The 12,793-nt window shown below is 42.3% G+C and overlaps 1 protein-coding gene across 3 annotated transcripts in view; it reads right to left on the reverse strand.

Annotated features, from left to right (window-relative positions):
• Positions 1-12,793, reverse strand: part of APBA2 (amyloid beta precursor protein binding family A member 2) — a 302,921-nt gene that overhangs the window by 42,965 nt on the left and 247,163 nt on the right. For all 3 annotated transcript variants that reach the window (XM_075273589.1, XM_075273587.1, XM_075273588.1), the window contains one exon: positions 5,824-5,943. In XM_075273589.1, coding sequence (XP_075129690.1) covers positions 5,824-5,943 — 120 coding nt within the window. The remainder of the gene's footprint in view (positions 1-5,823; positions 5,944-12,793) is intronic.

Here is a 12,793-nt window from a genome sequence, read left to right on the forward strand (position 1 = left end):
TTGGCAAAAACTGCAACTGAAATCTATGTTAATTATAGGAAGTTGTTTGAAGTTTGTAATGTATGACAAGGCTATTTTCTCCTAGGGTCCGGATAAATTTATCCCATAGTTTTAAAAATGAGCTGGGACCAGTCCACCGTCTAGATCTCCTCAATATTCTCCATACTCACTTCTGCTTGATTAAAAAGTCTCTCCCCATCTGAATATAAGAAGAACCCAGTCAAGGAAGCCAAGAAGGGTGCAGAAAAAGTAGCTAGTCTGAAAAACTACAGCTGCGTTCACCCTTAGCCTAGCTTCAAGGACTCCAATTTCTCAAGAAGCCACGTGTGATACAATATCACAAAACAATATTGTCTTCAATAGCTAGAAATGTCCATGAAAAGGAGAGGTAAGGGAGAACACAAGTATACATTTTATCTAAAACATTGCAGAGTTTGAGTATCACATATCCCTCCGAGGTTGCCTGTTTCCATTCATACTACCTGTGTGCTTCAGTTAGGGCCCGTGCACACGGAGTTAATGCAAGCACATTTTAGCATAATACACATATATAGAATACATGTGTAAAAATAACACTCCCATTGACTTCAATGACATTTTTTACACGCTTTTTTTACGCGTCAAAATACGCGTCACATTTTTTGGCGCTGTGAGAGAGTGAAGGGTGTGGTCTGGGAAGACAGGTACATTCCAGCCAGGTATGGAGGAGTATATTACTCCTATAAATACAAAAGGGAAAATTAGGGCTGTGTCTTACCACCTGGCTGGGCTTTGTAGGGAGGTGCAGGATCTTTCCTCCAGACCATGAGGTAAGTTCAATAGTAGAAATGAAGTGGAAAGGGCGACTTCATTTCTAATATTACTCCTATGCTTTCTCTGAATGGTATGGTAAAGATTCACACCAGGGAGGTCAGCTGACTATTCAGGCCCTTATAACAGTCTGAGTGTGAAGTCTAGCAGAGTGGCACCATACTGACAGAGTTGACCTGTCCAGACCAGACCTCCAAAGCAGGTACTGTGCCACCCGTTGTTGCCAAGGTGGGAGACTGGTAGCCAGTCTCCTGTATAGTCAGGGAAAAGTTTCCTTACGTTTAAATTAGTTTTCTCAGTCAAGAAAGGTTTTGTTTTGTTTATCCTGTGACTTTGCAAAAGCAGTGTATGCGTTACATGTGAACAAAGCCTGAACTTGTGTGCAATCCAGTGTCTGTGTCCCTGTTTCCTGCACTGCTACAAGCATCTACCTGAGCGGTTCCCCACACGTGTATTTTGACGCATTTTTTATACGTGTAAAAAAATTTCATTGAAGTCAATGGGAATGTTATTTTCACACGTGTATTCTATACACGTGTATTATGCTAAAATGCGCTCGCGTTAACTCCATGTGCACGGGCCCTTAGAATGAAACTGATGACAGGTTTCCTCATGAAAATACAGGGTTGGCCTTTCTGCTATTATTGGACCTTTTTATCAGTTTACATAACATTTCATTGGGCAGAGCCTTTACTACTTTTCTACAGACTGTTTGCACATAAATGAAATGGATTAATAAATAAACTATGCAAAAATATACAAAGAAAATTTGTTGCTGCAGTCAGCTAGGATTCAATTTTTAGGACCCACATTGCAGGAACCCAACTTTTTGGTTGCAGATTTTGCTGTATTTTTCTTTTTTCCACAAAGTGAGGCCTCAGCCTTGCGGAAATGCAGCTCTTTTTGTCGCAGATTTTGTTGCAGTTTTTTGAGCCAAAGCCAAGAATGGCTACTAAAATTATGAGAAACATATAGGAAGTTCTTATACTTTTACCTCCACTCCTGACTTTGGCTCAAAAAACCACAGCAAAATCTGCAGCAATAAAAGCTGCATTTCTGCACCGTGGTGCTATATGCTGGAAATGTGGGAAAAATTGCAGAGTTTTACAGTAAATGCAAAGTGGATGGGATTCATGCGAATCCCATGCCCACTTTGCATTTAAAAATGCAGTGCGGACACCCTGCGATTTTCAAAACCGACGCAGTTTCAGAAATTGCAGCATGTCAATTACTGTATATCTACGGAAATGCCAGCGGCTTTCCTGTAGATATAATTGTAACAGCAAGAAAAATCCGTGAACTTTCTGTTCAAAGCGCTGCAAGAAGAACCGCGATGTGTTCCCGCCGCAGTTTTTCCCACAGAGCTTTAGCGCTGTGAATCGTTCCGTGGGGCCTTGACCTTAGCCTTAATGTTTATTCTGACTTTATGGAGGAACTTGATAGATGCTGTATTTCTCATACATTGCAGTCCACAATAACACTTTATCTATTAGTTATGTATAGTATGCCTCCTCTAGTGGCCACTGCAGGTGGCTAGCATGTTATCTTTTAAAGCAACACGTAACAAATTATTTTAATTATTTTACATTTTTACTCATGAATACAGAGAATCTTGGTAAGTTATAGTGAATAACTAGCTTTGTTTTGGTCATCTATTCAGTCATGTGATCACTGATGTGTCTGTTATGTGAAGCAAGAAGCCAGTCTACGCAGGTTTGTGAGATTCACATGGGGGTTTTCATAGTCTTTGATAAAGAAAGTGACTTTTGTTCTTAGCAAAAAGCAGATGTTGTATGAATGCTGCCGATCACATGACCAAACATAGCTGATATTACTAAGGCCTGGTTCACATCTGCATTTGGTATTCCTGCAAGCAGCACTTTTCTCTCTGCATGATTTGTGCGGACACCGCACGGAAAACATACAAACCCCATTATAGTCTATGGGGTCTGTGTGGTTTCTTGGCTAACCGCTTTTTAATGCATTCAGTATTCCGATCGGGAGTCCCCAAACATTTTTCTTTAATAACATGAAGCATTTTTCTGTAATAACATGTACTATAATGTTTGTTTTATTCATTTCTAATATTTTATTCATGAGAAGTTACAATGATGATATGTTAAGTATCTCATATTATACAGTATGTAATATTTTATAGTTGCACTTAGCATTGCTTATACAGTCGACTCTCGATATAACGTATTGCTGGGACCGGGAAAAAAAATACGTTATAAGGCGAATACGTTATACGTATATAACGTATTTCACTGTGCCGGACCCTGACTACGTTATTCACGATAGCACCTTTTTCGGCCCTATAAAATACTGTACGTACATGCGCGTGTCATGCACATAACGCCGAATGTAAGAATGTCAGAACGCAGAAGCCAAATTAAAACTATTTACATTTATTTATACAGTACTGTATGTCTGTGTGTGTGTGTCCGTATCATTCACTTTTTAGGACAGAAGAATTCCTCAATACGGGTTTGTTTTTGCACAGCTTTGGTGCGCAACCCATACAGCACACTCTCGACGTTTGCTACCTGATTAATGATATGTTCACCGACATCAAAAGCGCTAATGAAAGTCTTCACCTTCTGAAATGAATCGAGAACATCAGAATATTTTGGCACGATTGTTTCGGAAACGGAATTGCTGCTTTCAGAATCAGAATTTGGTTCCTCAAGAATACACTCCTCCTCCTGCTCGTTTTCGTATATTTCCTCAACAGAAAGCACTTCTGATGTAATCACCTCATCGTCCATGGTTGCGTACGTTTCGAAATCTAAACCAGACCCTGCGATGAGTTCCCAGCTTGGTGTATCAATAACTTCTTCGGCGTCACCTGGGATTTCTGCTTGCTCCATTTCTTCTTCCTCATTTTGATACAAAATCACTGCTGCTCCAGCTGCTTCTAGCTCCGAAGGTTGAGTGTGGTTTCCAGCACTTTCAAACCCTGCTTTCTGGAAACAATTCTTGATGCAAGCGGGGGTCACTTTGTTCCACGAAGCTACCAGGAAGTGCATGGCCTGGAGCAGGTCCGGTTTTAACTGATCCAATTGGTTGCGCAAGTGCCCGCTGCACGAGCAAACGCCTGTAATTGTACTTGAGGGACTTAATTACACCCAAATCGAGTGGCTGCAATTTACTTGTGCAATTAGGCGGGAAAAAATAGAGGTCTACGTTGCGTAAACCCTCCACTTCTTGTGGGTGTGCGGGGCAACAATCCAGGAAGAGGGCCACTTTCCTGTTGCGTGTACCCACCTTTGCGTCGAAGGCTCTCAAAAATTGCATGAAAAAATCGCCCGTCATCCAAGCTTTGGTGTTGTTTTTGTACTCACACGGCAGTGTGCGTACGTTCTTGAAACAACGTGGCTTCTTGTACTTGCCTGCAAGGCAAATTTACAGTAATTCAACATTTAAATTAAATTTAGTGAAACTCGTTTATACAGTACTGTAATTTTAGTTTACTTGCCTATCACCAGTATAGGAATCTTCTCCGAGCCGTCCGCATTGGTGGTAACGAGTACGGTGATCCTCTCCTTGCTCATTTTGCCCCCATGGCATTTCTCCCCTTTTACAGCGATAGTGCGATTCGGCATCAAATTAAAAAATACGCCAGTCTCATCAGTGTTGAAGACATCTTTTAGGTCGTATTTCTCTAAAATCTTCGGCAGTTGCTCCGTTGTCCAAGTTTCAACAGTAGCCACATCTACAGCCCCACTTTCGCCAGCAGCAACACAATACGAAAGACTGTTTCGTTCCTTAAATCTCGTGAACCAGCCACTGGAAGCAACAAAGTCTTTCACATTCATTTTTGCTGCTAAAGTGTTTGCCTTTTCCCTGACAACCGAACCATCAATATTAATTCCGGCAGCTCGTGCTTGGTTAATCCACTTCATCAAAATGTTTTCCAATTCCTCATGCTTTGCTTTGCGGAATTTGGAACGTTTTCCTGACATCTTCCCGAGTTTCTCGCTCTGCTCTAGGATATGCTTTTTGTTTCTCACAATGGTATTGACCGTCGTCAGAGGCATATTGTAGCGATTTGCGAGATCTGTCTGTCTGAGGCTAGAGTTGCCTTCCAACTCCCGTATGATTTCAACCTGATCGATGAGAATAGAAACGTACAGTAATGAAATCGCGATGCAATCAACACAAAACCATCTTTACCAGTGTGCAACTCCATGTCATGCTTACCTTCTGCTGCACAGTAAGCTTAGTCCTCTTTTTGGGAGGCATTCTGGCGCCAATAAACAACCAAAACCGGAACTTCACACGACACGAGACACGTACGACTTCCTTCCGGTGAACTAATCTACCCAGAGGGCACTGTGGTGAGAGACTCGTCAGAGGCTCGCACGTATAACGTACTACGTTATACGCGGCAGAAAATGCATGCGATTGGCTAGGTGGGACCCTCCTGTACACAACGTTCTACGTTATATGTGGCTTGCAATTGGCTGCGGGGGTCCAAAAAAGAGTACGTTATATGCAAACCATATTACGTTATAACGGGATAAAAATACATGTAGGTTAGTCGGGACCTGAGAAAATATACGTTATAGCCTATATACGTTATATACCGATACGTTAAATCGAGAGTCGACTGTATATAATATTTAGAATAATACATTTTTGATTAGGTTTTAAAGGGAAAAAGGAAAATAATAATTGAAACAGTAAAACCAAAAGATAACATGCGAATGCTAGGTTCGTACATGTGTTGGGTGTTTCTGTTCTTCTGGTCTGTTGACACACCAGAAAAATGGAAAAACAGATTGATTGGTTGGATGATGGACACAAACCGTGCCCAAGAGACCCCACTGACTATAATGGGGGCTGAAATCAGCAAATGAAAAAGTCGGGCTTTCAGGACCTTTTCTTCCAGTGATTTCTGATGGATCTGCACTGAAAATTCTGATGCAGATGTGAACATAGCCTAAAACAAAGTAGAAAAAGCTGTATATCAAAGACCAATATATGGAAACTATTGTAAATAAAACTTACTATTCCATTCTGTACACTGAACCCCAGCTGGTATTTCAGATCAGGTCTCTTGATGAGGACGGTGGTGACAGGAGGACAGCTTACAATATTTAGCTTCAGCTGGGTTTGATTCTTAAGGCCCTGCAAAGACAAAACCTAAGAAAGCTGCCATCAATCTTACATTATATTTTCTACACAGGTGCAAGAACAACTTAGGCTCCGTTCCCATGGAGCGGAGTAACGTGCCGCGCATTCAGACACGTACACACGTGTCAGAGTGTGAGTGCTCAAAACAGATCCCATTCACTTCAATGGGTGCCGGCTCATGCATGCTACACATTGAAATCAATGGGAGGCTTTTTAACCCATTGATTTCAATGTGTTGTGCCCGTAAGCCGACACACATTGAAGTGAATGGGATCTGTTTTGAGCACTCACACTCTGACACGTGTATACGCGTCTGAATGTGCGGCGCGTTACTCCGTGGGAACGGAGCCTTAATCAAATCCTGATACATCTAAACAATGAAAACAGAGGTCACCATAACTGCACGTTATAAGCAAAGGATAAAAAACTGCAGAAAGATGGACACTAGTGATATATATTGTATAAACATAAGTAACAAGTAATAATGCAGATCATCGCAAAAATCATGGATTCTGATAGTGCTATCACTGACAGATGATATTGGAGAAAAGACGGGTCACCCATGATGAATGTAAATACCCAGTTGCTTTGGGTAAGGTAAGACTGCTCCAGATGTGTCTGGCAGTGGCCTACTTCTCTTTCCTCAAAATACATGCATTCTCAGCCAAGTCGAGAGTGTGTGTGTGTGATTGATTGTTTGTGTGTGTGTATATGTAAGGCAGAGTTTATCAAAAACAGCTGTCAGCAAAACAAATGTTTTGCCGTTATATTATACTATATTATACTAAAAAAGATCTTACCCGTCGGTGTCCGACAGGTAGTGTCCACTCCTAGTGTCCGCTCAAAATCTGGCACGGACATTAGGAGCAGACACTAGCTGTGTCCGTGACACCTGTCATTCATTTCAATGGGCATCGGGTGCGTTCTTTTGCACTCCATGCCCGTCCTTCCCTGTCCGCAAGTGAAGATGTCCGACTTCTCAAGCGGACAGGAGGAACCCTGCATGCACCGACGGTAGTGTGAACACTCTAGGCTAAGGTTCCATGTAGAGAGATGCAGCAAAAAATTCTGCAGAGACTGTGTTGGAAACTCATTGTGTTTTTTTTTCTGCAGCATTTTTTACAGAAATTTCAGAGTTTTCCTCTGCGGACTTTCTGCTTCTATTATACCTATGTGGAAGATGCCTGCGTTTCCAAAGGTATAATTTTCTGCGACGTGTGGATGGGATTAGCCACCCACTTTGCAGGTAATGTAAAACGCAACATTTTTTGTTGCAATGTTTCTGTCGTGGCCAAACGCAGCATTTTGGTAAATGAGACCCAGGCTTTAAGGAGTTGTTTAAGATTCAATATGAATCGCGTGTAATACATTGAAAGCAATAGGGAAAAAAGCCTCCCATTGATTTCATTGGGGAGCACACGTATGCCGGCTCCCATCCAAGTCAATGGGAGCTGCTTTTTACGCGTTCATTCTGAACGTGTTTTTACGATCAGAATGAGCGCACTGTAACTCCGTGTGAAGGCTCCCTTATTTTTACACGTGTATTTTTACACGTGTATTTTGCAAAAATACACGCGCGTTTACTACGTGTGAAGACTCCCTAAGGCTGCGTTCACATGGAGTTTTTTGGTCACGAATTTGGTCAGGAAAAATCCGCTCAGGAAAATTCCTGAGGCGTTTTTTGAGGCGCTTCCTGATGTGTCAAAAGATCAATACAAGTCAATGGGAGGTGGAAAATCCACACAGAGTTTTTTTTAGGTGGTTTTTGTCAAAACGCCTGAAGAATGGAAATGTTGCTTCTATTTTTCCGCTAGTGGAAAAAAAAAAAAAAAAAAAAAGGCAGGTTACATAGGACTGTATGGTGAGGCATTTTTTTGGAAGAGGATTTTGAGGAGGATTCCTGACCAAAAAACTCTGTGTGAATGCAGGGTTTTGGCAGAAATCCGCCTCCTAACCCTGAACCAAAAAACACCTCACCATTCAAAGTATACAAAACGCTTCTGAGTCTTCCAGATGTCCATTCTTTTTGAAGCGGTGAGCGTTTTCAATGTGAGCTGGTTTTTCCTGCTTGCGGTTTTTTGGTCAAAAACCTGAAGCGGAACCTGATAAAAACCGTTTTTTTTAAATATAATTCATGACCACATCCCAAGAGGAAACGGGTCAGGAAACTCCTTGAAAAACGCTTCAGGAAATGTTTCAAATGGCAAAAAACGCCTCAGGAAACGTCTCATGTGTTTTCCGGTCTGTTTTTGACAATGCCAAAACCCTGACCAAAAAACTCCGTGTGAACTTACCCTAGCACACGGGTGCTTATTAACAGGGGTTAAGGTGCATTACCATACGCTACAACATGGACTAGTTTGGTGCTATTTCTTCAAAAATGTAAGCATTTTCCCAATGTGATACAAACCTCTCTATACCTTGTTATGACATAAAATGTCCGAAGTTTTTGGGTGCAATTTTCAGGAATCTACTAGTCTTAAAAAGCTAAAATCTGATGATCCATATACACAGACTATACCAGAACTCAGCCCTGTTCACTATTGCCATCTGCTGGATCATAATAACCTTTGAGATGACATTTGTGAGGAGGACATAGCTGATATATGAATGACTTACAGTATTACTGTTAATAAGATAAGTTAGAAAGGACCCCCTGATAAATCCCACTGAAAACATGGAAAAAGTCTTTCAGCTGAAATTCTCTTTTATAAGGAATGATAACCTACTGTTACATTCCTCATACAGGGGAGGTAAATAATCTGGTTCCTCATACATAGTTTATGTCCAGACACAGGTGCTTCTGCACTTGTCGAGGAGTCTTAGCACATAGAACACGTTATACTGAGTCACCTGAAAGCTTAAGTTTAATCTTCCCCCAAAGGACATTAGGTATATTGTAAGAGAATAGTATAGACATACTGCCCATACAGAGTCTGATGAATGGTATATAAAAATTGGTGAGGACAGTAAATTAAATATTAATATAGCAAGTAAATCTAGATATCTGTCATCTATACTATATGTGCATCTAATATTCCAGTTTGATAAAACTAATATAGCATGTATTTTTTTTTACAGAAAGTAGCAAAATGTAGAAAGAATCCGTAGAAAGTACAGCCAGGGAAGATTGGAACATTGATAAAATGCTCTCTGCAGCTTGATACATAACATTAGTAAGAAATATGGGCTAACCTTGAACAGCTGCTTTGATATATCTGCTTTTCATTTCCCAATAGAATGAATTTCCATTATATATACTGTAGATGATATAGATTTTCCCTTTATAGACTATATTTGTAATTTTCAGTTTTCCTTTTGCTGGTGGGATGAGACTAGGTATTATGATGTATCCCTTAGACAGTTATTGGAGTAAACTAGAGATTCTGCCAGCTAAGACTGGATTCACACCAATGCTTGCTCTATGTTTGGGGATTCTATCCCCGAGTCCGCTTGAAAAATGCAGAGCGAAAAGTCCTGTAAGTAGGACTATTCTCTGTGCATTTTTCGAGCAGAAACCCAGCCTACTCCATTATAGTCTATGGGGTCCATGGGGGTTTCCACGGGGAACAACTTTTTAAAATTGGGTTTCCATTTTTCAGGTCCCCAAGCATACCCAAAGAATGGAAACCCAAGCGCAGGTGTAAACCTACAGTAACTCTCTCTCATTCACTTAGTAGTAGCAGCAGCACCATATTAAGACAAACTGACCAGTACTGATGTGAATAAATAATTTAAGAGCAAATGCTGAGAATTACACCCAGTGTACTGGACAAAAGATCAGATACTGTGAAACTTCCTTATATAAAGAATAAAAGCATATAATAAAAATTATACCCAGCAAACAGGGCAAGACTAAACAAGTGGCGTGTAGAATCTATATATACTGTACAGGGCAAAAGAAGTGCAATTCTGCACTGTCTATATACGGAGAAAGAAAAGTACTACTGTAAACCATCCATACACTGTATATACAAAGCAGATACTGAGGATTACACTTAGCATACTGTACAGGACAAGTGATACTGACCACTCTGTATATACCGAATAAGGGCAGATACAGAGCGTTACATTCAACATACAGGACAAGAGAAGTGGTATTGTACACTGCTCATATATAGAGAATAAGGGCAGATACTAAAAATTACACCCAGTATACATTACACATCACATACAACACTCTCATATAACACATACATGCACAGCACTTCTATCTCAGAATTTTGATGTTGCTATGACTCTACAAACTTTTGGTGAAGTGATGTGCTCTAGGAAGCTCCTTCATACACAAGAACAAGAAATCTTTAGATCAGAGACTCTTGCATACATCTGTGTATGTGGGGATCACTGTACAATGCAGTTTTGTCTCCACATACACAGATATGTGAAGGGTTGTGTAGTAGTGCAGGGTTGGAGGTTAAATTTCTACCCTCAGCAGTCCACAGACAACACAGTCAAAAATGGAAGATTATGAATGATAATCTGTTTTCCCTTAGCCCAAACAGCAGCACAACTGGGGTATTTCTGCCCCTGTGAGCTGTTAGGACAGGTGGAACTTTTAATTAACTAACAGCTTTAACCCCCTATAAGAGGCCGCAAGACCTCCTACCCCCTGTGTTAGTATCAAAGTATACAAATACAAATACAATATACACTCACCGGCCACTTTATTAGGTACACCATGCTAGTAACGGGTTGGACCCCCTTTTGCCTTCAGAACTGCCTCAATTCTTCGTGGCATAGATTCAACAAGGTGCTGGAAGCATTCCTCAGAGATTTTGGTCCATATTGACATGATGGCATCACACAGTTGCCGCAGATTTGTCGGCTGCACATCCATGATGCGAATCTCCCGTTCCACCACATCCCAAAGATGCTCTATTGGATTGAGATCTGGTGACTGTGGAGGCCATTGGAGTACAGTGAACTCATTGTCATGTTCAAGAAACCAGTCTGAGATGATTCCAGCTTTATGACATGGCGCATTATCCTGATGAAAGTAGCCATCAGATGTTGGGTACATTGTGGTCATAAAGGGATGGACATGGTCAGCAACAATACTCAGGTAGGCTTTGGCGTTGCAACGATGCTCAATTAGTACCAAGGGGCCCAAAGAGTGCCAAGAAAATATTCCCCACACCATGACACCACGACCACCAGCCTGAACCGTTGATACAAGGCAGGATGGATCCATGCTTTCATGTTGTTGACGCCAAATTCTGACCCTACCATCCGAATGTTGCAGCAGAAATCGAGACTCATCAGACCAGGCAACGTTTTTCCAATCTTCAATTGTCCAATTTCGATGAGCTTGTGCAAATTGTAGCCTCAGTTTCCTGTTCTTAGCTGAAAGGAGTGGCACCCGGTGTGGTCTTCTGCTGCTGTAGCCCATCTGCTTCAAAGTTCGACGTACTGTGCGTTCAGAGATGCTCTTCTGGCTACCTTGGTTGTATCGGGTGGCTATTTGAGTCACTGTTGCCTTTCTATCAGCTCGAACCAGTCTGGCCATTCTCCTCTGACCTCTGGCATCAACAACGCATTTCCGCCCACAGAACTGCCGCTCACTGGATGTTTTTTCTTTTTTGGACCATTCTCTGTAAACCCTAGATATGGTTGTGCATGAAAATCCCAGTAGATCAGCAGTTTCTGAAATACTCAGACCAGCCCTTCTGGCACCAACAACCATGCCACGTTCAAAGGCACTCAAATCACCTTTCTTCCCCATACTGATGCTCGGTTTGAACTGCAGGAGATTGTCTTGACCATGTCTACATGCCTAAATGCACTGAGTTGCCGCCAAGTGATTGGCTGATTAGAAATTAAGTGTTAACGAGCAGTTGGACAGGTGTACCTAATAAAGTGGCCGGTGAGTGTATACCATGACAAGGATCTGGGAGGGAGTCTTGTGCTGCTGTTTGGGCTAAGTGAAAACAGATTATCATTCATAATCTTCCATTCCCCCTACGCCCAACCAGCTGCACAACTGGGGATCTAGCAAGTATCGCTATTACCCTAGGGTGGGTGATCCTGGCAGGCTGATGCCAAGACAGACTGTCCAAACGCTGTGGAATCCGCCGCACGCCAATCCAGCCTGTAGTGCCTGGCGAAGGTCAGCTGTGAACTCCAGGAAGCAGCGGCACATATCTGTTCCAAGGAAAGGGAACGTCTTTCTGCCCAGGACGTTGCCACCGCTCTGGTGGTGTGGGCACGGACAAACTCAGGTACCGGAAGGTCTTGAGCACGCAGGGAGCAGGTGATGGCCTCCTTGATCCATCTTGACAGAGTCACCTTCGATGCTTTGACACCTCTATTGTGGCCAAACACATTGATCAGCAGATTTTCTGATCTCCGGAAGGAGGCTGTGCGGTCCAGGTAGATCCGCAGTGCTCTGACCAAGTCCAGCTTGTGCATCTTCTCCTCCCACTCGGAAGTGGGGGAGGGAAAGAAGGCCGATAAAGAAATTACCTGGTTGATATTCTGAAGTGAAGGTACCTTTGGCAAGAATCCTGGAACAAACCTCAGCTGTACCCTGTCTGAGAAAAAGGTTATAAAGGTTCCGAGGCCGCTAAGGCCTGTAGTTCTCCAACCCTTTTGGCGGAGGTTATTGCCAACAGAAAGGTAACCTTGTATGACAGGTACTTCCAATCCACCTCAGATAAAGGGGGGAGCACAGAGCCCGTGTAGAACTGCAGCCAGATCCCACCGAGGGACTGGAGGTTGTACCTGGGGTCGGAGCCTGGCGGCCCCTCTTAGGAACTGCTTGATTAGAGGATCTTGTGATAGCCGAGTCTCCAGGAGAGCGGACAGAGCTGAAACTTGAACCTTCAGGGTGGCTGGTGATAGC

The sequence above is a fragment of the Leptodactylus fuscus genome, chromosome 5 (genome assembly GCF_031893055.1).
Source record: "Leptodactylus fuscus isolate aLepFus1 chromosome 5, aLepFus1.hap2, whole genome shotgun sequence".
NCBI classification, from domain to species: domain Eukaryota; kingdom Metazoa; phylum Chordata; class Amphibia; order Anura; family Leptodactylidae; genus Leptodactylus; species Leptodactylus fuscus.